General features: G+C 51.6%; 2 protein-coding genes across 7 annotated transcripts; one reads left to right on the top strand and one right to left on the bottom strand.

The window, feature by feature from the left end:
- Nucleotides 1-1,048: 1,048 nt before the first annotated feature.
- Nucleotides 1,049-22,416, bottom strand: UNC5CL (unc-5 family C-terminal like). 6 transcript variants are annotated; one of them, XM_037004667.2, is made up of 10 exons: nucleotides 22,240-22,416; nucleotides 16,305-16,603; nucleotides 8,373-8,825; nucleotides 7,577-7,877; nucleotides 6,575-6,837; nucleotides 5,821-5,922; nucleotides 5,488-5,555; nucleotides 4,531-4,631; nucleotides 4,264-4,377; nucleotides 1,049-2,822 (listed from the first exon to the last, which is right to left on the bottom strand). In XM_037004667.2, the coding sequence occupies exons 3-10, from the start codon at nucleotides 8,758-8,760 to the stop codon at nucleotides 2,600-2,602; spliced, it is 1,560 nt and encodes a 519-aa protein (XP_036860562.2). In that variant the 5' UTR covers nucleotides 8,761-8,825; nucleotides 16,305-16,603; nucleotides 22,240-22,416; the 3' UTR covers nucleotides 1,049-2,599. The 6 variants fall into 6 exon arrangements, with proteins under 6 accessions (XP_036860562.2, XP_017508606.2, XP_073080284.1 ...); XM_017653117.3 differs by having other exon boundaries at nucleotides 16,382-16,603; XM_073224183.1 differs by having other exon boundaries at nucleotides 16,305-16,600.
- TSPO2 (translocator protein 2) lies at nucleotides 13,810-17,152 on the top strand. Its single transcript, XM_017653120.3, has 3 exons — nucleotides 13,810-15,919; nucleotides 16,292-16,433; nucleotides 16,670-17,152. The coding sequence occupies exons 1-3, from the start codon at nucleotides 15,564-15,566 to the stop codon at nucleotides 16,868-16,870; spliced, it is 699 nt and encodes a 232-aa protein (XP_017508609.2). The 5' UTR covers nucleotides 13,810-15,563; the 3' UTR covers nucleotides 16,871-17,152.
- Nucleotides 22,417-24,270: the final 1,854 nt, after the last annotated feature.

Raw genomic sequence — 24,270 nt, 5'->3', positions numbered from 1 at the left:
CTCCCAGCTCTAAATCCAATGTAGGGAAATTCAGGCCGAGGCCTCTAAAACATGCACGGAAGTGACAAATTTGATGTTTTTAGGGACCAGGAAGGTAACCCATCAGAGAAAGAGCTGGAGGTAAGGCCATAAGCAGTGACCAATTGTCCTATTTAAAGGCAACACACAAAGGAAAAACTCCCCAAGTGGCTGTCCTCTGGATCTCCAGTGTACCATTTCTGTGCCCATTTCAATCAAAGGAAGGCCCTTGGAGAGCCTTGAACACAATCACTTCAGCCAAGGTCAAAGAGACTAAAGCCAGGGAGATGAGGGCTGCACTAGTGCTGGAGACAGGCTGCACACTAAGTTTCTTAATGCCCCCCCCATCTCAACCACCACATCTGGGCTTTGGGTGCTGGCAAATAACTTGCCATTTGGGTTTGATTTGAGAAAGGGAGGACCTGCCCTACAGGGGTCAGGCTGCCTGCTATCTGTAAGCTTTCCGAGTCTCCCTCTCTGGGCACACAGTTTGGGCGGGGGCCAGAGGGCCTTCTATCCCATCACAGAAACTCCCGAATCTGCTATTCACAATTCCAGGAGGCTTGAAACTCTTAAAAAGAGTTGTTCCAGGGTTGGGAGGAAAACAAAATGAAGATACCTTTGGCTGGCATGGAAAGCAAGAACATGGGAGCACAAAGGAGAGCTTCTGGGAGTCTCAGGGCCACAGATGCTCTTAGCAGTCCACCCCTGAACCCAGGGAAGGGGGAGAAAGGCCGAGGCACCAACCTGGAGTGGCTGGCAGCTTCTGGTGGGGTGGGAGGACTAAGGAGAAGGGTAGAACAGGACGGATGGTGCTGGGAGAGGGGGAAGAGTGGAGGGGCCCAAAGCCTTGCTTTCAACAAAAAGGACATGACCCTCCCGGATTGACCATGCTGGACCCCGACGATTTTCATCCTGGAAGCACAATCCACAAGACGCTTCTCTCCAGTCTGCTCTCATTGGGACAATTCTACCAACAAACCATTCATACCCACATTCAAAGTTATCAATCTGAGCAAAATACAGTTAGAACAATGAAAGGCAATTTTCATATTTTATTATACAATATTTTTCATCATAGAAAAAGCTTTAATAATTTTTAATTAAATACAGAAGCAAATTTTTAGTACTGCCAGAGAGATTGTTTTTGCCTGCCCAAAAAATTTGACAACACCTGTTGGCAAACAAAAACATTTTTAGAATTGAGTCAAACTCTTTGTTCTGTTATCAGGACCCAGCCTATTGATCTTTTTTTTAATACAGTATCTAACACATAGTAGGTGCTGAATAAATATTTGTTAACTGACTGGGGTGTTTTTAAATCCCTATCCTTTATTTCCTGACCCTAAAGTGGATCTTGATTCATGGGGAAACATCCCCACCCACCTATTCCTAGGGCAGCCCAGTGTCTTTCCATATACTTTGACAACTTAACATTGGTTTCAAGACACTTGCCTGAGGACAATGACTGAGGGTTTCAGAGAAAGAAACCTAGAAAGGCAGGCACAGCAACTAGGCAGAGACAAAAAGGTGCAAAGACATAGACTGACAGAGACACTGACTGCAGGAGAGAGGGCAGCAAAATGAAGTCAGAGAGACTTAAAAGTCACACAGTTCAAGATGAAGGGGAGATAAAAAGTTTGGGCAAGAATGATAATCTTGAAGTTTCTTTTCAGTTTTGATATTTTATAACAGATAATGGCAGAGAGAGAAAGGAAAACAGGCAAGAACAGGAGGATAAAGAGACAAAGGAATGCAAAGGAGACAAGTGGACAGCCAGGTACAGCTGCCGATCTTTAGATCTGGCCTTGAACTTTTATCCTCCCCTCACCTCACACCCACCGGGCTGGGCTGCAGAACACCTCACTCCGTGCTTACTCATGGCTTCTACTTTTAAGTTCAGTCAACATCTCCCCCTACCCCCACCTAAAGCTCTGGGAACCACTCTGTGCATCCAAATCCTCTCTCCAACATCCTCCGTGAAGCTTTCTCAATGCTCCAGCCTATATTCAGCTCCCTGCCTTCTCAAACTCTTATTAAAGCATGAAAAGTTCATACCACAGGAACATCCCCTAAGCACCTGCTGTTTTAGAGTTGGCCCTCAGCTCACATGAGTGCCTTTTGCCTCCCACAGAACTGTGGGCTTGTCAAGACTTCAAAACCCTCTCATATATTCCAGAATTACCCATGGTATCAGTTCACTGCTGGGTGTCACTAAGTGCTCAGTGAATACTTATGGATTGACCAGTCCCCAAAGAGTGCCAACAGGGCACCCTAACAGTTTCCCAAAGACTGGTCACGCTGGGGCCATCTCCCGGGCTCCTGCGCCCCCTGCCGTCCAGGAGGGTATCTGCATGCAGGACAAAGCGTGGTGCAAGGGTGGTCCAGACCCGGGAAGGCTGGCAATGGCACTCCAGCCACCCCGTGGCCCCAAACACCGCCCAAGGATTCTGATGAGGACAGTAATCACAGCCGGAAACACCTGCTATGTTCTTCCGAGGTGTCGAGGCATATCCCACGGCCTCCCGGTGCCCAGAGTGCTGCGGAGAGCGCCCCACCCGGCCCCGGCCCAGCGGGACGCTCAGAGCTTCTCATCCAGCTCCAGGCCCTGGTTCTCCCAGGCGCCCCCGCGGACCGGGGCGGGGCTGCCTCCCGGCGTCCCGCCCAGGTAGTTCTGGATGGCGGAGGCGCAGTCCAGCCGCTCCATGAGGGTCATGAGGTAGTGCAGCTCCTTCAGGCTGCCGTTCTGCTCCTCAAACAGCTCCAGGATAGCTGCTGCAGGGCTGCGCTGGCAGGACAGGAACCTGGCGGAGTGTGGGGCCAGAGAGGGGCGCTGCAGCGAGAGCCACGCCTCCCCCGCTCTGGTGCCTACCCAGCTCCTGCCTGCCTTCCAGCGGACTCTGCTGGTGGACTTCGAGACCCGAGACTGTCCAGGCTAAAAGGCCACTCCTCCCTAAACCGGATTCCTCGTCCTACACCGAGGTCGGGGACGAGAGGACCTCCAAGGTTGCTTCCAGCTCTGATGATCTCTGCTTGCCTTCCCTCCCTCCCCACCCCAAACACACCCCTCCTGTCCCAGGACCAATGTGCCGTCCACCCACTGAGGGGACACTTGGTCTAAACCATGCCTTTTACCATGACCCTCCCCTGCTCAAAAACCTGCCAGAATCTCTATCGCCTACTAACCAAGCCCACCCTCCCGACTTGCTAGTCATCCACCACGTGGCCTTGCTCTGTTTTTTTCTGCCTTTTCCCCTGATACCCTCCTCAACCTACCTTCCTCAGGACTCTCTCTTCCCCACCTCGCACACACCACTCCCACACTCACCTCTGCTACTCCCTGCCCCCAAACAGAACGGCTGACCCTCCTTCCCCACCACGGCCTCCCTGAAGCCCTTTCTAATCCCCGCTTCCCTGGTAGAGGAGACCATTCTGCACCCCTCAGCTCAGACTTCTGGTCGTGGCTCCAACAGATCTTTAGTATTCTAGCTTTGGTTATTGTGTATCTCTGTTTTCAACTTGCTATGCAATATTGGGTACGTACAATAAGGACTTGCCTTCATTTGGTTAAGCTCTGTATCCCTCGCTAAGGCGGGAGCTCCTGGGCGCTGAGACCATGTCTCATTCATCTTGTATGCCAATGCTTAGCATAGTTTTCCAGAACATAGTAGCTACTTGATAAATGTTTAACAAAAGGATGACTTTAAAATTCACCCTGTTTTCAGCTGAGTCCAGCTCTAGTCCCATCTTCTGGGTGAAGTCTTGACCACTGTGTGCATTGTCTGGGTCTGGGGCTTAGCTCAGAATTGTTCTCTGACTGATTTCTCTTGGCAGAGACCATGGTTGCCTTGCCCCCATTATTGTTAACATTTGTTGAATGAACATGTGCCCGGTCCTCAGCCACATGCTTTGCACACATTCTCTTATTAGTCTGCCATTCAGCCCCTCTGGGCACAGCATGTCAGCACTCAGTGTGTACCTAATGACTTACATGTTGATTGATTCATTTTAAAATATTTATTGAGCATCTACTATGAGCCAGGCATCATTCTAGGTACTGAGAACACAATGATAAATAGAAAGAGCTACCCTTTCATGGGGAAAGGGTGGGGAGTAGCCATTCTCTGACCTTTAAGTTGCTCCCTGGTCTGTGGTTCAGTCTCCAAGGTGTCCTGAGAAACTCTCCTCCTACCCCACCACCCCAATCCACCCTCCTCTCCCAGTTGCAGACCTCATCCTTCTTACCGGATTTTCATGCCACAGAGCCCCAGGTGGGAGGCCAAGCGACGCCAGTCATTGCCTGTGATGCTGTTTGGCTCCAGCAACATCTGCAGCTGCTCAAAGAGCTCTGGAGGCAGCCTGAGATGAAGAGAAATGGTGTTCCCAGAGGAGAGGATCAGAGAGACCCAGTCTGGTCCCATGCACACTCCAAATGCTGTCTTCACCCTGATGGCACTGGGACAGGAACCCCAAACATTCCCCAGGTGGCAGCCCCAAAAAACCCCTCCTCACCTATTGCACAGGGATGGCTGGGAGACAGGGGGTGGCGCTGCCCAGGATTCCTCCTCTGATGCCTGGAATCTGAGGATCTCCATGTACTTGGTCTCCAAGCCCTGGGCCAACAGAGAGGTAGGGAACACTTAAGGATCAGAGACATCTCCTGAGCAAGAAGCTAGGGAATATCCGTCCATTCCTCATGTCTCTCCTTCAGCCTGTCACCCAGAGACACAGAGTCGCACCCCACCCAGGACCCCCTGCCCTCTACTTCCCTAAGCCCAGAGCCTTCAGCCTTCAGTTTGCCTACTCAGCTCTTGGGGACCTGGGACATGAAGACCAAACAGGGTGCATGCATCCTAGGAAACCTGGAGAAGCCCTGGGTAGGGTCAAGGGGCAGGGGGAGGTCATTCAAAAGTAGAGACACTGAACTCAGGTATATGTGGTCCCTTCTCTCCATCCCTACTGTCCTTGGTTCCTCCTCCCCAAGTGACACCCTGAGGGATATCTATTTCCTCTCCACTAAGATGCCACCATGGTTCCCCAAAAACTCTCAAGCCTGATTCCCTTACATCTTCCCCCTTGGAAGAATGGGATTTCTAACTCCCGCCTACTCAAGACCCCCCTTCCTGGTCACTCTCCACCCTGAAGGTGCACATCATCTCAGATGCAGACAGTCCGCCTGGACAGAAACCACTTCTCTTTGATGCCCAGGTTCCTCTGGGCTGGGAGAAGGGGTTAGTCTAGTGTTGGGTTCCTTTACCCTCCTCCTGGATTCATCCATGGCTACACAAGACAGAGTCAGGGATGGAAAGTAACTTGGAGGCCAGGTGGTCTGAGCCCCTGGAAGAATACATCTTCACTGGCTCGATTATATGATTAGGGCCATGCTTACTGGGCACCGTCAGCCACTTTGCCCAGGACTCCCCCAGGTTTTTGCCAGGACTCCTTCCTTTGCCCCTCAGTTCCACTTACGTCCTGGAAGGTGTGCATGGTGACAATGATCTCATTGGTTAGTGCCGAGAAGTCCTCATTCTCATTGGCTACAAAGAGGAGGTGTGGCAGGTGAGAGGGGGATAAGGCCTGGGGTAAGAGAGCGGGACAGGTTGAAAGGGACTCTACAGTAAGGCTTTGGAAATCTGAAGAAGCTGAGCAGGACGCTCCATCTTTCCCTCTGCAAAGATCTGCTGTGGCTCCTCGCCTTTAAGAGAAGGTCTGCATGCATGACCAAATAGGAGCTGCCAAGCCCTAGGGTGGCCGGGAGGGGAGGGGAGAGGGCAGGCGGTGGACTCGGGGCTCCTTCACTACCTGCTTTTCTCCGGAAGCAGAAGGAGCGGAAGGGGCACTTTCCATGCCAGATGTGGAGATGGGGAACCAGCTGGCTACGGCTGTCATCTACATTCTCCCAACCTGGGAAGGGGACAGAGAGGGAAGGGCCTCAGAGAGTGGGGCCTTCCACGGGTGTCTGAGGAGGCCTACCTGGCAGGCGCCATGCAGGATGCTGTAGGGAGGGGCAAGGAGGGAGCAAAGACACGAGAGCATCTCAGAGGGTGGGTGGGAGTCCCCAGAGCCTGGCTGGGGACCCTTGAGTGGTCTCCCTCCCCCCCGACCCTCCACCCTCCCTTCTCACCCCCCAACCTCCCATCCTACCCCCAGAAGCAGCCATGCATATGTGCTCTCTCCACAGCCACACAAACGCCCCTCAGCAATTCCAGAAGCCACAAAGGAAAGGGGGCAGAGAAGACTGGGACTCCTCCTCCGACACCTGCTCCATCCAGATGGGACAATAAAAGCCTCCCTCTCCCTCCCTATTTGGGAGGATGCAGCACCTCTGCTCCCCTCCCCCCACCACTCATCACCCTGTCCTCCCATGGAGGAACCAGGGCTAAGAGGGCCATGGAGGGAGGCAGTGGGCCAAGCCTGGGGGCCCCTAGAAACAGCAGCAGAAGCCTGTGCCCCCCTGACACTCTCCCTGCCCAGGATTGTCTGGAAGAAACTTGAGGTTCCCAGATTTCTACCCCAGGCCCCTCCCTCTGTGGAGCTCTCTATTGCCCTCCCTCACCCTCAGAGATGTACTTGAGCTTCAGACATTGGTCCCCTCGGGCTCCGGTGAAGTCGAAGAGCTGGCAGGGCCCGCGCAGGCGGCCACCGTGGGGCTCCTCGTTGGCCATGGCCCACCGCAGGGCACAGGGTGTGTTGTTGAGAAAGTAGATGCGCAGCTGCAGGTGGGACTGACCCGGTGCCAGTGGCGAGCAGAACACAGCCAGCTGCAGCCATTTGCGGGCTTCCCGGCCCAGAGGCGCCTCCAGCACACAGGTGTAGAGGCTGCAGAGGGAGGCAGTGGCAGGGAGCAGGCACACAAGTGGCCGGGACCCCAGTGCACCTGCCACTCAGCTCCCACTTTCCCAGAGGCCTCTGTGGGGAGCCCCCAAGGAGCCCAGGAGAACAGTCCAGGGCCCATAGGGCAGGAACTGAGGGGCGGGAGAGGCAGCAGGGGAACAAACAGTGCGTCATGTCCTGGTGACCATCACTGAGTGGGGAAAAGAGCCAGCCAGTACCCCCCAGCACGGGAGCGAGGGAAGGTGAGCTCAGGGCCTCTGTGCCTGGGAGTGGCCCCACGCATGGCTGGCCCTGCCCCAGTCAGTGGGTGGCAGGGAAACTGGGAGGCAGAAGGACCTAAGAGCCTAGAAAGGAAGAGTCTTAGAAAACTGGAGGGGACCAACTGTAATTGGCATTTCGTCCTAGTCCTGAACAGGGCACAGGGTAGAAATGGACAATTTTAGATCCGCAAAGGTGGGGATGGGACAGGCCCCCTCTAGACAGAGGGCTAGGGTTGAGTCAGACCTTTGTAGACAGGCAGAGAGATGACATTGGGATGTGTGGCCCTGGACAGGGTTGGGGTGAGACCAGCTGCCATAGACACGAGGACAGAGGGACCAGGAAGGGATATGGGGACATGGGATTTGCAGGCCATCTGGGACAGATAAAGGAGTTCCATTGCAGACAGATGAGTATGAGGCAGAGAAAAAGAGGCAAGAAGGACAGGCCGATGGGTTGCACCTACCTGAAGTGGGAGAGGTCAATGCGACACTCGTCGCGTGAGGTGTGGGTCCCCGGCCGCCCCAGCGGCCTCCAGGCCTTGGCATCGAGCAGGGTTGTATTGCTGCTGTAGGCACGGGCGTGGCCAGGCTCCTGAGCACAGTGCTTGAATGTGAGGGTGCAGGGCTTCAGGAAGGAAGCCCCATGGGGGCCACATGCCACCACAGGGCTCACCAGTCCCTGGGCTCGAGAGAGTGACGGAGCATCAGACAGGTCCCACACAAGGACCAGTGATACCCGCTCCTGGCGGCCCACATCCACAGCACCTAGGGAGGTAGAGAGCTGAGATGGGCCTGGCAGGCAGGCATACCACTGCCCCAGGCGAGGCCAGGCCACGGTGGGAGGGGATAGGGGATGGGAGCCCCAGAGAAAGGGCGCCTAGCAGGGCGCACAGGGAAAGCAGGATGACTGTGAGCTGACTTGTGGTGCAACCCTGAGCAAGACACCCCCTTCCTTCCAGGGCTGCCACTAGCCCACGGGGCTGTGTGAATTTGCAAAAGGCACTCTTCTTCCAGACACTCTATTCTCCTTTATTGGAGAATTGTCATGACATACCGTTCATTAGAACAGGGCATTTGCTTCCACCTGTCAGGAAGTTGTCATAAAAATATGTAACATATCCATCTTTGGAGTCAGTAAAGTCATAGAAAAATATAAACAATTTTCAAAACTATGAAGATGTCAGTGAATGATGCTTCCTTAGGTGTGGCACCCTTGGGCACTATGCAATGTACACAGAGGAGGGATCCAGGTGCCCTCACCTGGTGGGATGAGCAGAGAGATGCCCGTATCCTGGAGCATCAGGCAGCCACCACGGTGATCCACCTCTCGAGCTGAGAACACCAACAGCTTGTGCATCAGCTGACGGACAATGGTCTGGCCTTGGGTAGGTGTATGCAGTTCCTGGTAGAAGGCAGCCATCTCCGAGAGTGTGGCTGGCGGGCACTGCCTGGAGGCCTCATTTTCTGGTAGGGGAGTGGGATGGGGCACTGGCTCTTCTTGGCTGTCCAACTTCCAGGAGGCCCGCAGCAGCCGCCAGCGAGGACAGTGCCATCGAAGGCACTGGGCCAGAAGGAGGGCGCTTGCCACAGGGACCCCCACAAGCAGTAGGAACAGGGCAGGTTGGAAACAGCTCTCATGGGAGCACATTCGCCTGGTCACTCAATGCTAATATCCAGCTCCCCTGCTCCCCTGTGCCAGCCAAGGTCAAGGGCCTGGGGGAGGAAAAGGGGTCAGTGCAAGGTAAGCCTTTACAATGTCGTGGAGGCCAAGCTTTGGCTTCCAAGCAGCTACATGAGGGAGCAAATGGTCTTCATTCCAGTGCGCCCTGGTGCCCCAATCAGATTGATTCCTTTATTAGAACTTCACCTCTCTCTCTCTCTTACTCAAGATTATCTACCATGACCTAGTACATTAAATTAAATTCCTCTGAGGCAGAAAGAGCTTGGGTTTAGAGCTAGAGAATGTGTTCAAATGCCGCTTTGGTCACTGGCTAAGTGAGCTTGTCATCTTGCTTAAGTATACCTCAGTTTCCTCATCTGTCAAAATATCTACCTTGATCTATGTGTTCTGACTGATAGAGAAAAATCTTTAAGTGGAAAAGCAAGTCACAGACAGCTAGACACCCTCTGACCTCATGAACATAAATAGCAAAACTATATACAAGAATAGATACATATTTATGGGTGTGTATATGTAAATTACAGAAAAGTCTAGAGCAGTGCTATGTAATAAAAACCAAATGTGAGCCACATATGTAATGTTAAACTTCCTAGTGGCCACATTAAAAAAATAAAAAGAAACAAGAGAAGTTAATTTTAATAATATATTTTATGTACCCCAATATATTCAAAGTACTATCATTCTGACAGGTAGTCAATATAAAACGACTGAGATATTTTATACTCTTTTCTTCATAGGAAGCCTTTGAAATCCATACCGAGTTTTTGTATTTATTTTGCACTTATATAGCACATCGCGTTTGGGACTTGCTCTATTTCATGTGCCCAGTAGCCATACGTGCTAGTAATTTCTGCCTTGGAAAGCATAGGTCTGGGAGGAGGCACCCCCAAACTATTTCCACTGGTCATTACTGAAAGAGATGAGAAATTGAGAGAGGAGAAGGTGTGAATGAGGACTTTCAATTTTCTCAAACTCTTTCTTCCATAGTCTTTGAATTTTTCACACCAAGCATGTATTTTATATTAACTTTGTCATTCTTTTTAACAGCTATTAAAAGTGAAAAAAAAAATTACCCCTCAGAGTGATTGTGAGGATGGCGTAAGATCATGTGAAAAGCATTTGTAGAAGATAAAGCACTGTCCAAATATATTTGCTTTTCTTCTGCCCCACCTTCTTCCAGAAAAGTCAGAAGTTAACTCACAGGGGTTCATGAATACAGCAAGAGTAACAAAAGTTCAAAGTGGAAACAAAAAGAGAAAGAAAAACTAAAGTGGGGGCCTCCAGTTAGGGTGGAATGAGCCGTGCAAAAGTATACACTGACCCTCCTCTTAGCTGGTGATCACCTGGGACCACCTGGCCCTTCCGGCAGCTTTCCCTACAGATGTCAGCTCTCCCTGAGGCCCTCCGGCATCTACTGCCTCCCCCTCCTACTTTCTCTCTTCCTCCCTTAAATTTCTAACACCCTGTACTCCAGTCGGGCCATGGGCTCCTCACACCTCACTAAATCTAGCCTCTGGCCTTTGCTTCTGCTGTTCTCCCTTTCACCCCTCACCTGCCTCCCCTGCCTGCTCATCTACCCACCTGGACCCTTTCCTGCTCTATAGCACCTGCCCCTGGCTCACATGCACTGAGCAACTCTTGACTATATGCTGTCACATGGTTGTCCCACTCAAATGAACACTTGCTGAGCACCAGCTGTGTACCAGGCACTGTGGGAAGCTCAGCCCTGCCAAAGATGACATCTTATTCAGCTCTCAAGGAGCTTCTGAGCAATGGATTCATTCAACCCACGTTACCCACAGTATCTTCCTTCAAAGATCTCCGGCTCCCCGCAGCGGATTCAACAGGGTCTGCACTAGAAAAGTTTCCGGCATCTGTTGCTCCCCACTGCCTTCCCTCACACCACCCAGCTGGAGCTGAGGCCTTACCCCAAACCTACTGCTCCTTCCCTGCCCACCCCTTCCTTCCTTCCTTGAGATTCAAAAACTATAAGCCCCCTTCCAGGTCCTCCCAGGCAGAAGCAGAAGCTCCTCTGTGTCCTCGGGATTGAAAACTAAGGAAAGACCTCTCTGCCCTGGTCCTCACTGAAAATGTAGACAGGAAACAGGAAGGGAAGGGGTGGCATTGTCCCCTCTGCCTTAAAATCACACCCTGCAAACAGAGCAGCAGCCTGCTTCGGCCCAGCCTCCTGGGAGGCACACAAATGAAGTGAGTGCATTGGCAAGGCCCCAAATCTGGTGGGAATGGGGGTTGGAGCAGCAGGCTTCCCTCTATGTCCCATCCATTCCTTTGGCTCATCCACATTAAAGATAATTGGAATTATTATTGTAATAATAAGAATAGCTAGCATTTATGGGGCTCTGCTCTCTGCCACTGAGTTAAAACCCTCTATGTGGCCTATGATCTTCACAGCAGCCTTATGAGCAACATGTTATTTTTATCTCCATTTCACAGATAAGGAAGCCAAGTTTTCTCCCCACAGTGAGGACGGTGAGGACGGACAGGAGATTATTTAGCTACAACTGAAGGTAGAAGCCAGGGATGAACAGGGGTGACAGGACTTCAAAAAACACTCCTTTTCTCTCCCTGCCCCTCCTTTTCCCCAAGGTCTCTTTCTTTCCACTTCTAAAGGAAATGAAGTTGGAAGAGAAAGAAACAAAAATAAAAATAAGTGGAAGGAACAAAGGCATATCCTTGGTTCCAGAGTGAGTGACACCCTCCCCACCAGCCCCTGCCCGCCCGGCCACCAGGAGCTGTTGATGGCCCAGCTAACCTGAAAGAAAGGAGGGGCTCATTCTGTTTCTATAGCGACAACCTTCCTGGGGCCTCCAGAGACCAGAGTCCATATCCCCTCTACCCCACTGGGTGGCACAGCAGAATCCCCTTGCCCAGCCTCCAACCTGGAGCGGTTGGTATGTACCACTCCCCAAAGCCTTGCTGGGCCTCTCACGGGGAGCCCGTTGGTTACCTGGTCTGGAGCAGGTTATCTCCTCCACCGTGCTCAGTCCCTGCTCTCCAGGTGACAGGTCTCCAGGCCCCCTTGGCCCTCACTCCATCTTCCCCTTTCCCCGAGAGGGGCATGGGTCCCAAATCTCCAGCACCACAAGCAGCTAAATGCAGACTGGGGTTCCCCAACCCCACACCTGACTTCTTACTGCCCTTGCCTCCAGTTCATCCTGCCCTGACCCCAGGTCATCCTGGGTAGCAGGGACCCAAGACAAGGGTGTCACATGTCCCTAGGAAGTTGCCTTCCTACCACAAGGATCCAGGCCCTGCTGCAATGCTCTGCTTGTATCCTTGAGGAAACTCTCAACCCGTCTCCAGCATCACTGGCTCTTCCCATCCTCCTCAGTCCCTTCATAGATCTCCAGGTATCCAAGGACATAAAAGCAGTAGGATGGCTGAGTCCAAATGCAAATCAAGGGCACATTCATCAGCCTGGTACGCATTTCCTTGGTGCATAGGATCATGCCCCTCATCCTCACACCCTCCAGGTAGTGGCCCTCCCCTGAGCCCCTTTTCCTTCTCCTCCAGCAGACAGTACCCACACGTTGGTAGGCCCGGGCTAAGCTGGCCGGGCTCCTCCCCTGGGCCCCAGATGTCCCATCACAATGCCCCCGTAACACCAGCTACCTCAGGAGGGTGCCCACCTTACCGTGTAGGTGTCCCCAAGGACTGCTGGCTTGTCCAGGAACAGTAATTCCTTCTCTGAGAAACAGGTCAGCCAGACCCTGTCACCAGGCCAGGTGACAGTGGAGGTGGGCGGGGAATCCAGGTGGGAGTGGCCTGGCGCTTCCCGGCAGAGTCCTGCCTCCCAGTACCCTAAAGAGGGCTGAGGGGGTGTCTGTCCCTGACTGTTGGCAAAGTCCAGCCTAGGTAAGGGAGTAGCTGAGGATCCCAGAAGTCAGTGGACTCACCAGTCTAGGTCTGGAAGGGAGACAGCCTGGGTACAGGTGCAAGCAACTCCTCCCTCCAGTGCCCTCTGCTGGTGAGTGGCCATCCCCTGCCAGAGGCTGTTGAAATGGCAGAAGCTGAGAGAAGACCATAACCAGAGCTTCTAAAACAATAACATGCACAGGGGCCACCTGAGGGATCTTGTTAAACTGCATGTTCTGATCCATGATGGGACCTGAGATTCTGCATCTCTAAGAAGCCCCCACCTGATGCTAGTCCCAGGAGTCAGTCTAGGAAGCTCAGACAGAATGGAGTTCCACCCCTTTCCTGCACAGAGATGCGGGAGGAGGCGCTGGGAAGGGTAATGAGTCACACAAGTCGCTGGTGGCACTGGGGTCTACCCATATTTGCTCCCCATCCAGTGCTCTTTCCACCACCCACTCTCAGAGTTGGCAGGGTTTTACTGCAACTTGAGTCTTTCCTTAGAAACTGCCTGGGATAGATGTTGCCACTGAAGTGAAAGCTCCCTGTGAAGAGGGACTTTTTTCCACCTGTTTGCCTCTCTTTCCCCAGTTCCTGGTACAGCCCGCTCCATAATAGGTGCTCAATAAAGAATGCCAAATGAAAGAGTGGGCCAGTTGAGAGAAAAAAACAGGTGATTTTCAGGGCCAGACTGCCAACACTGAACCCACCTGTTGGCTGTGTGATCTTGGACAAGTCACTCAACCCCTCTGAGCCTCACTTCCCTTGTCTATCAAATGCAGATTATAATATCTACCTTCTGAGCTGCAAATAATAAGCACTGTCATTATTGAACTAACAAAGGTGAAACGCTTGCACAAACTGGGTGCTTAGTAAGTGGTAACTGTTATCCCCATGGTCTGGCCTCCTGCAGTTGACAAACCTCAGTGAACTTCCAGGCTCCAGTTATCATCTCCCACAGAAAATAAGTAACTGCCGCTGCTCTCATCTCAGTTAATGATTCTCTAGCCTCTGGTCTCTGACTGTAACCCCCCACCCCACCCCTGCTGCCTTTCCTGGCTGGAGGCGAGAGGATGGGATAAACACCTTCCAGCGGCACCTGAGTCCCCAAGGTAGAGAGGTGGGGCAAAGAGATGGTGGAGATCAGCCAACCTGGAAAGGGGACCTCATGCCTAAAGAACAGCAAGGAAGAGGTGCTAAGAACTTTGATAGGGAACAAGAGGGCAGGTGTTAGTCTTTATGGAACAAAGCTCTGTCTGAGTCACACAGGAGGCTGCCTTCTCCTCTGAGTCATGAAGTTCTGGGGCTTAGGGCAAGATCTGTCAAGCTCAAGTTCCAAGCCAGAAGGGCCATGCCAACTCGGCTATTAGCAGGAGCTGTGTCCATGTATAATAGACTCATTTCCAAAGCTGGTGCTTGCCTTACTAGGGGACAATCCCAATTACATGAAAGTTCTGGGGAAATGAGAGGGTCCTCACCACCCCTTGAACACAAAGCTGGTTCACAGGATGCAGAGACCACAGGCATCAGCAGCCTTGCAGCCTGGGGCTGACCTGTCACAGGAGGTCCAAGTCTCACAGTGCCACAGCCTCTGCCAGTCCATCATGGCAACCTTGCAGAGGCCAGGTCTAGCAAAGCAGGGGCAACCCTGCTAAGAGGAGACCTTCAGAGCCATGCAGGCAGCAATCTGGACTCCCCAGCCAATGTTACCACCCCTGTCACTGGAGAAAAGCAGGCCAGCTGGGAGCCCCACTCCACCCTTCTCTTCATCCCCCACCCTCCTCTGCCTTCCACATATCGAAAATCATCAAGCACTGGGTCTGGGAGGAGTGCTGCTTGAGGTAAGGGGGACAAGGGCCTGGGAAGAAGGGGGCTCTGAGAGTGGTGGAGAGCAGGAGAAAAGAGGATGAGGGTGTAGAAGGTGGAGAGGAACCCTCCAACACTAGATAGAACAACAGAAAACAAGGAGACAGGGAGACAGAAAGGCAGAAGATGAATAAATGGACAGTGAGGAGCAGAGAAAGATAAATAGAAAGATGCACAGGCAGGCAGGCTGGTCAGCCCTGTCCCCAGAACCCCCAGGATGTGGTCAGGGGCCCTTGACAGGAAAAGTTAGAGTAGGCCATCACTCCAGGACACTGAGAAAGGATAACCACATTTTTTTTTCCTGCCAATCCTGACAAGCACGGGGAGGAGGCTGAAATATCATGTGCAATGAGAAGAATGATAATGGGTGGGGTCCTTGATGGGAGGAGGGTCTGTGCATCATCCCACATGCAAATGACAGGCAAAGCAATGTGCAAAGGACCGTGGCAACTTTGTAACCAGTCAGTTGTTTGCCTGAGAAGTCATGCCACAAGAAATCTGTACACTTGTATTTACACCCTGACCCTCTGGAAGTGGAGAGGTGCAGGAGAAAGCTTCCCCAGCCCCTGAGGGGTAGGCGAGAGCTAAGGCTTCAGAGAAGGGAGCCCACAGTGGCCCTCGGCTGTGTTTGAACTTGGGCAGGAGCTCGGGCTGGGTGGGTCCCTTGAATTTGCCAGTGTGGTGTAGTGAGATAAGCCTGGGGCACATGGGCTGGCTATCCTTGACTAGAAAAGACCCCCAGGGATCTTTGGCTGCTGCCCACCGAACACGGTCCTTCCAGGGTAGTTAAGTTGGCTCAGTTGAATTCCGTCTGAGCTTTATACCTGGCCAAGGGCCACCCACTGTGGGAGGTGAAGGTGGTCACACCTGGACCTCAGCTCCAGGAGTCAGAGTCAGATACACATTGCAGGAGGGGGACGTTCCGCTCAGAAGCACTTACCAATACTGCACAGGACGCTCCGAGTGCCTGAGAGTGGTGTCAAGAAAATAAGTGTGTGGAAGCCAGAAAAAGGGCAAGTCAGTGTGGGATGGGAGCTGGCGCAAGAGGGGGCGGGAGAGGAGGCTTTATGACTAGGCCTCCTGTGAGGGGCTCAGGCCAGGGACCAGCGTCAGGGAGGAGGCAGAGAAAGGCCAGCAGACACGGGGAGAGGCCTAGCAGGAGACTCCCACTAGCATGCTCTCTGCCACCCAGATTTTGCCTCTTGAGGAGAATGTGGCCTCAAGGAGCCATCTTTGTGGCTCTTCCCCTCCTGGGGCCCATCGTGGTCTGGCTGCTTGCCGGCCGTCGGATGTCTGGCTGGTGTGATGGCCCGAGGAAGCTTTCCTGGTGCCCGCCTCACAAGATCTTGCTGCCAGTGTGGATGACCATCTTCTCTCTCATGGGGTAAGCACTTTTTCCTCATGCCATGGCCCTGGCACCTGCTGGGGTGGGAGCAAGTCCCCCTAGGCCTGAAGTACTGCTGCATGCCAGCCTCTAAAGGGATGGCACCCCACTGTGCCTCTTATGGTGAGTCTCCTCTGTGACTGCCTCTCATTCCAGCCAACCCTCTTCTTCCACCCTCCCCCAATCTCCCCACCCCTTCACCCACCCCACCATGCCCAACTCCTCCCCTCAGACGATGCCTAGCTCCTCTTGCCTCCATTTCCACCCACAGGTGTTCCCTCTCAGTAACCAAGAGTTCTTATGTCAGAGGCCTTACTCCATTTGCCACACGGCACCTTCCTTCTGAGTGTACCTGCCGCCATCTCTCCACAGCTATGCATCCTACCTGGTGTGGAAGGACCTGGGAGGGGGCTTTGGGCGGCCCCTGGCCCTGCCTCTTGGCCTCTATGCTGTGCAGCTCACCATCAGCTGGACCGTTCTGATCCTCTTTTTTGCAGCCCACGCCCCTGGTCTGGTAAGGTGTACAGTGCTCAGCAGGAGAAGTAGTGGAGGGGAAGGTGAGGCCCCCAGAAGCAGATAACACAGCTGATCAATCAAGTGCAGACAGGCAGGTAGCAGGTGGGCAGACTGAGCTCCAGTTGAGCGCACAGAGTCCTAGGAACCTGGCTCACTGGGTCCAGGCTGCTGCAGAAAGAAAGGTCAAAGCCTGGTTCTCAAGGTAGCCTGCCTGACTGCCCTGCCCCCGCCCAGGCCCTGCTCCACCTGCTGCTGCTCTTCGGGCTAGTGGTGAGCACAGCGCTGATCTGGCACCCCATCAACAAGCTGGCTGCCCTGCTCCTGCTGCCCTACCTGGTCTGGCTCACCGTGACTGCTTCCATCGCCTATCGGCTGTGGATGGACAGCCTTTGTCCAGAGCACCAGCCTCAGCCAGCGGGGCAGAAGAGTGACTGAGGCCCCAGGGCACAGGAGAGGAGAGAGGATGCCAGGGGAGGGGTGGGAGAGAGAGCAGACAGAGCAGACAGGTCCATGGAGCTGGGGGCAGGGGGTTGGTGGCCAGGGACTGATGAGTCCCTCGAGGTGACTCGCCCCAGTGCAGCCACTGTCCTGGGTCCCCTAGTGCCAGTTTCCATTGGAATTCAGAGAAATGGGAAAGAGGAAGGAAACTTATTTTACATTTAATAATCCTGGATTAATAAATGTTAATTTAGTGATATCAATCAATAAAATCGTGCTACTGACTTTGAGGGTATAAATGGGAAGTGTGTATCTGAGTTTATGGTGTCTAGGGCAGCAGAGGGGAAACAGAAGTGCCTGTACATGTGTGTGTGCACATGTGAATGAATGCACACGTGTATGTGAGAGGCTGGGCACATCACCTCTACCCAACTCACATGTCCTCCCAAAGCTGGCCAAAAAATTTAGGGCTTAGATTTTTAATTACCTGAAAAAAATCTTTCTGAAAAGTGACATAAGAACAAGTAGATAAAAGTAGATAAAGTGAAAAAGATACTAATTATACATGTCAAATTTATATTATCACATTATATGTTAGGTTATGTTATATACTATATAGCATGTAGTATGTTATGTACTATATATTATATACATGAATAAATTTTATTTATTCCAATTAATGTTATATTAATAACCATATTATAACATATAATATGGTTGCACAGTATATATTGTACATCATATATGTCATTCTAAGACTTTTTGTGATGATCTCTGCTAGGTGAAATCATAGATCATTTTTTTATTTTTGTTTTCTTATACTATTAGTTTTTTTACACCTGTTAATTGCTTTTATAATAAGAAAAGCCTCGGTGCTGGTGAGTGAATTCAGTAGGAGCTGCTTGTCTGGACTTCTGTCTTTCCAAACCTTCTCATTGGCTTCTTTGTTTTCATTTTGCCCTTCCTCTCGTTTTCTTCTCCTGTTTCAAAGCTTTCATGGTAGCAAAGAGTGGCGGCACCAGAGCCACCTCCCCAAGTCTTGTGCAAGGCCAGCAGGAAGGCCCAGACACCTTGTGGTAGGAGCTTTTCGATATATCAGCCAGGCTTTCCAGGGATGGGCCTGGGCATCGGCGTTTTTCAAACTCCACAGGCCTCACGCATGCCTGAGAACCAATGTTGAGTGTGTCCCAGAGCCATTTGGGAGCTTATGAAAAATGTGATTTCCTCAGACTCCACCCAAGACCTACAAATGAGAACTTCAGGGATGGCTCCAAGTATCTTCAGATTTAACTAGCTGCTCACTAAAATTTGAGAGCTTCAGGCATGGATGGTCTCTAGGGGTCCCTTCCACTTGGACATTCTGTGGTTCTGTGAACTGAGTTCCCCATCTGGAACCAACTATGTCCTCTCAGGCAGGGACCAAGAACCACACAGGGGGGAGAAGCCAGAGGACACCATCGTCTGACAAGGCTGGCTCTTTCTGGAGCTCACCAAGGGAGAAGAAGCAAGAAGAAATCTGCATCCTCCCTTCCTCCACTCAGGGCAGGCTCTGCCCAGCCAGGAAGGCTGGTCACCTGCATTCCTGGAAGGCCCACACACTGTTCCACCCACCTTTGTGTCCCCAGCACAGGACACAGGGTAAGTATTCCTACATCTTTTTTGGTTGATTGATTAAATACATGAACACATCGTCCCATTAAAGGAAAATGCTGGCCGGTACCCACTAACACCTGTAAGCCACTCTGGACCAATTAAAAAATCTCTCTTTGAAAAAGGGAAGGGCATTAGTAGTTTTTAAATTTTATTAGGTGGTTCCAATTGAGATTAGAAGCCAGACGGAAAACAGTTGCCGCAGGATGTTGCTTCTCAAAGTGTGGCCCGGTGACCTCCTGGGGCACTTGTGGAAGGCCTGGAATCCAGCCCCACTCCAGACCCGCGGAATCAGATCATCTTGGGGAATGAAGACTATATAGAAAGCAGTGATTTTCAGTTTCAGCCCTGGGGTCAGACCAGCCTGGGCTTGGATACTGACTCTCACTTGTTGACTGGTAACCTGGTACATCTTGCTTCACTGTCTATGCCTCATTTTCTTCATCTGTAAAATGGGGACCTCATAGAATGTGGGGGAAGAGTAAGTGAGATAATTTTAAAAAGTGTCTGGCACAGAGAAAGTGCTTAATAAATGTTAGCTTTCCAAAGAGGTGAACTCAGGAGGCCACGTGTTTAATAAGCACATATGGCTCTGATTCACGCTAAAATTGGACACCCAGCCTGCTCCGAGACCTTGGCAGACTTCCCAAACTTCCTAAGAGCCAGGAGAATGAATGACCTACTGTGGGCTAGCTAGCCTGACACACACACACGCAAAATGACGGGCTCTTTTTCTTACACATTCATGTGGATTTTTGTCTTTACCTTGATCAAATATTTTTAATCTGGTTTTAGTTAAATTTATAACTGCATTTATACATGTAGCTGTTTGAAATTTATAAATGTAATCTATAAATACTGGTTGAGGATGGGCTAGGAAGCCACACACCCCATGGTTCTCATCCCAGCTCCATTTTTGCTATGACCTTAAACAAGAAGACACCCCAGAAGTAATTGTCATTATCATATTATCACCCTCATCTCATATAGGCATTATAAATACTTGCTACCAATTTTATTCATGTGGCCAGCTAATTCTAGGAGTTAAGCCGACGCTCTAAGGAGCTGCACCATGCCTATCACATAACTTGGAGCTCCCTGGGGTAAGCTGATGCCACAAACCCAGGGTTCCAGAGACCTCCTATTTTGGATACTTGGCCCTAGGAGGAAGCTTGATTTGGGCAATGTCCCAAGCCTGGAATAACATGACCGTCTGATACAATATGAGCGAAACTAAAGGGCTTCCTTAGCTTTGTGCAGAAATAGCCAGAAATTATGAGATCCCAATCTCCAATTCTCATCCTCTGACTTCAAAGAAGTCCTGAAAATCTCCCTCTGCACCAGCTCCTTGGGTCCTGGGTGGGAGCCTCTAATTCCCCAGTTGCTCAACATGCTGGGCCTCTTGCCCTTCCTGACCCCAACTCCAGCCCTGAGCCCAGCCTGGAGTACACTCTGCCCCTTCCCTAGAGTTGTGCCTAAACAGAGACGGAGCTGCCTCCTGTCTTTGCAGATGTGTCCTGGGATCCCACCATCCAGACCATGTGTGTGTGCTTCTCTGTCCTGGGGCAGTTTTCCCATTTGCCTGAGTGGGTACATACCTTCTGAATATGGTTCACTCAGTGGTGGGGGGAGAGATGAGCCCTTCCTGGACTGTGTTGATCTCCCAACCAATGTCTGGAGAGGCAGGGAGCAGGACCAGGTAAAACAGCAACCCCAGGAGACGGTCTGTCTCATTCTACTGTACCCTCACCCATCCTTTCCTCCTCCCTGAATGCTTCATTCTTCCCTCCTTTGCAAATATCTGTGGCATGGAGACACAGGGGGCAGGTGAGGTTGACAGACAGTAGGGGTATGTCCAGTGGACAAAGGTTGGTCAGCTAGGCTAGGAGGGGGAAGAGCCCAGGAAGTGTTTTCCCTGTGCGCCTCAGGCCCCTCCTACCTATGGACAGGTAGAGGTGACTTTCAGTCCTTAGATAGAACCCACATCTGTTCTATCTCCTGGGGTTCCCCTGTACCCTCAAGTTCCTCTTTCTTGAAGTCCCAGAAAACAAGCACAAGCCTCTTTTGTTTTAAGGACTTTTTGCTGATCCTCATTAGCATAAAAGTCACCCATCCAAACAAAGGCTGGCTTTGGTCTGGACCCCCTCAGATTGGGACCTCTGTCTTTTATCCTCTGGCGGAGTCCATGGAGGCTCCTTCCCTGTCCCTAACTGTCAGGAACCCTCGCCCACTGAGGCCCACCCTCTCTTCTGGCAAGCAAGCCGGGAGAAGCTCTGTGTCTCACCCAGGGCCTCAACAGTGTCCCTTCAGCCTCACTGACCCCTCTAGCACCTATATCGCCAGGGTCCCACAGCCCACGCAGAAATCATCTGCTCAGAGGAGCACCAGAAAAGCCCCTAGCCCCTCCATCTGTACCTCCTCCTCACATTTTTTCATTCTAAGGGTTGAAAGTCACCTCTCAAATGTTGATTGTTAAGTTTATTGCTTTCTCCAAAGTAGGTTCTTTGGCCCTGCAAACACCCCTACAAAGCGGAACACTATTAGTCATCTTAATGTGCACGATTCTTATCAGATCCTTCTCCTCAAAGACTCAAAGCACCAGCCGCATAACCAGGTGGTGCTGGGAGTGGCTGCTGGACTGGAAGGCCATGGTGACCAGGACGAAAGTCCCAACTATCACCATCCTGCCTGGGGCAGGGTGTCCTGCATGGCAAGCCAAGCGTTGTGTCCTGCCCAGGATCAGACTGAAAACCCTGGCATGCCCTGTGATTCTAGTGCATTCTTCCATCTCAGCCTCAGACCCTGGGAGACCCCTGGCCCCCTCCCCACACGGGGCCAAAGCTCGGGACACCTCATGTTTATGTCAACAGAGCGGTTGCCTGAGGGCGCAGGCTCCTGCCGCCAGGGGGAGTGTCTGCTGCCTGCAGCCGGTTGTTTGTGTACCTCATCTCAGTAGTGACTGAGGGGCGGACATGCCTGAGCTGGGTCTCTGGGACAACAGGCTGTTGGGGTCCCAGCTGTCCCTGCACATAAATCACCCACTCCATCAACGCACTCCCAAGGTATCTGCTTTCACAGAGGAAGAATTTAAACCTTCCCCTGGGGAAGCTTCTATTTTCCACCAGCCCCCTCCTGGCCTTTCTATTCCCTTCCCAGTGAGGGCAGATAAGCATCCGGCTGAGACACAACAAATGGCCATGACTGATCTGTCCCCTCCTTCTCAGCCACCTCCTAGGACCTCCAAATGTTTTCTGAAATGACCATGGGAAAGGAGATAGAGGAGAACAGACTGCAGCTTATCCTGTGCCTAATTCAGTTCCTTCTCCCACTGCCCTCCAGAGAGAATTGGGAGAATTCTGCAAGAACAGATGGGGAGAATTCCCTTTCTGCTGTCCATCCTTGGTCATCAACTGTCTGGTGTCTCTAAACGTACACTCACTGCACACGCATGCGTGCATGCCTCATATACCAAGTGCTTCCAAAGTCCAATCTCCCTGCAAAAATTCCTTGTACCCTTAGTCCCCTTCTTGCCCCCATCTGCAGAGCCTGGCCTTGGGGATCTTGGTAGCAGTAGGACTGAGTGGTGAAGGGGTTATAAGCATGACCTTGGAAGCACATAGCTCTGCTCTCTCTGGCTGCGTGACTTCAGACAAGTCATTTAACCTCTCTGGTCTCACTTTCCTCACCAATACAATGAGGATAATAACGGTACTTACCCCAACATCCTGTGAGGAGTAAATGAGTTCATTTTCATGCCCCATAGAGACCAGTGTTGGGCCCCCAGGAAAGGCTGTGCCAGTGTCAGCTCTCACCGTTACGCAATTCCAGGCAGCATAACACAGTGGGGAAAAGCATGCAGTGTGGAGGCTGGCTGGCCTAGGTTCAAATCCCAGCACCCCCCTGACTCCTTGTGTGACCTTGAACTAGATACCTTATTTCCCAGTTTCCGCCTCTGCAGGAGGGGTGTTCTGACAGAAACGGACTCAATAGTGTTAACATGGGGGATGGGGAATGCCTGCCCTAAAAAGAGTATAGTGGCAGCTGCTGTGGGGGGAGGAGTCTGCTCCAGGCACCTTATTCCCCAGATTAGCTGCTGCTCTTTGGGGCCAGCAGGGGAAACTGGTCTGACTTGGAAGGGAAAGCCAGGGGCCAGCCAGGCCCCCAGGAGGTGCCATAAATAGCCAGAGGAGTCAGAGGGCCTCCAGGGATGGGGCTCAGGAAAGGAACTGTGCAAAAGGAAGCCGTTAGTTATCAGTCCAGAGCACTCTTCCAAATGTCAAAGGAAAAACTGTATATGGGTGTGGGGTCAGGTAGTTTGTCAGAGAGGACTATCTCCCAACATCTGTTTTCATCCCACTGTTCATCTCCATCCCGCAGGTCTTCAGAAGCCAGCCCTGCTTCCTCATTTTCATCCCTTTGACCACCATGGAATAAAGAGCAATAACTCAACCTATGTCAGAGGTGGGACCACTAAGGCCCAGAGATGCTAAGTGATTTGGCCAAGATCACACAGTGAATCAAGGGCTGAGATGGAAACATGAACGTGGATTTTTTTTCCCCTTCCAATCCAGCGTTATACATGACAGCCAAAATATAAGAATCTGTCCTCAGGGAAGAAGTGTTACCCACAGAGAAACTGAAAAGATCTCTCCTCCTTCCTTTGCCCCTGCCAGACATTTCATTCTTCTTCAGCTGACCCAAGCATGTCACTGAAGCTGCAAACTGGAAGTGGGAGAGGAATGTCCTGTGCAACACAGATTATGCTTTAGGGGTGGGTTTGTCAGAAATAGCTGGGGGCAGCCCTGGAAAGAAGAACTTGGGCTCAGGAGACCTGGACTTAAGTCTTTGTGTGCTTTTACACAAATCATTGTACGTTTCTGAGCTGTAGATCCCCAACCTGCAAAATGAGGCAATAACACCCGCCTCTGTGAGCTTGGTGTGAAGACTAAATGCGATAATGCATGCCTGAGTGCCAGGAGGATGCCCCAAATGTTACAAAGCCTGGGAGCTCCTGATGAGACAGTGCCTTGATCATCTTTGTATTCTTGCTTTTACTACAGTGCCTGGTGCTTTGGAGCCTTCCACAGATGTTGATCAAATAATAGAATGAAGTAAACGCTTTGCATTTAAATGCTGTGTTTGGGTGACGATGATAATGATAATAATGGGTGTCTGCTACTTATCAGCGATCGCTGCCTTTCTTTATGGACACAGGCTCTATTGCCCCTACCCTGTGTTTTACACCCCTGGAAAAATGTCTGAAAAAAAGAATCTCTGGAAAAGAATGACTTTAGTAGTAAGCCCAATAGGTAGGGTGATGGTAGAGTTCATTGTCTATTGTAGGGCACTTTGATAGTGAAACGGGTTGTTCATAGTAATTATGCCTGGACAATAGGTATAAACTATGACAATCCTGGGCAAAACAAAGTGCTTGGGCATCTTACTCACAGGGCCCTGTGCTGCTCAGAACTCTCTGGAGGCGGGAAAGCCCCAAATACTCTAAACCATCCTGACTCCTATTCTCTAGTCAGACTGTGGAAAGGTACCCCACCTTCTCATCTCTAACACCCAACCTCGTTTGGAGCTGTGTTGAGACCAGTTCCCCAGTGTCATTAGGCTGCTCATTTTCAACCTCTAGGTGACCCTGACCCCACCCATCTGTTGCCCTGAGAATATCCTAGAGCATTTGAAACTGCCCCAGATACAACCTGTGGTCCCTGCTAACCATCCATGCTGCAGACTGCAGA

Source organism: Manis javanica, chromosome 16 (assembly GCF_040802235.1).
Source record: "Manis javanica isolate MJ-LG chromosome 16, MJ_LKY, whole genome shotgun sequence".
Lineage (NCBI taxonomy): Eukaryota > Metazoa > Chordata > Mammalia > Pholidota > Manidae > Manis > Manis javanica.
Note: the sequence above shows the minus strand (reverse complement) of the source record. Positions and strands in the feature narration are given on the sequence as shown.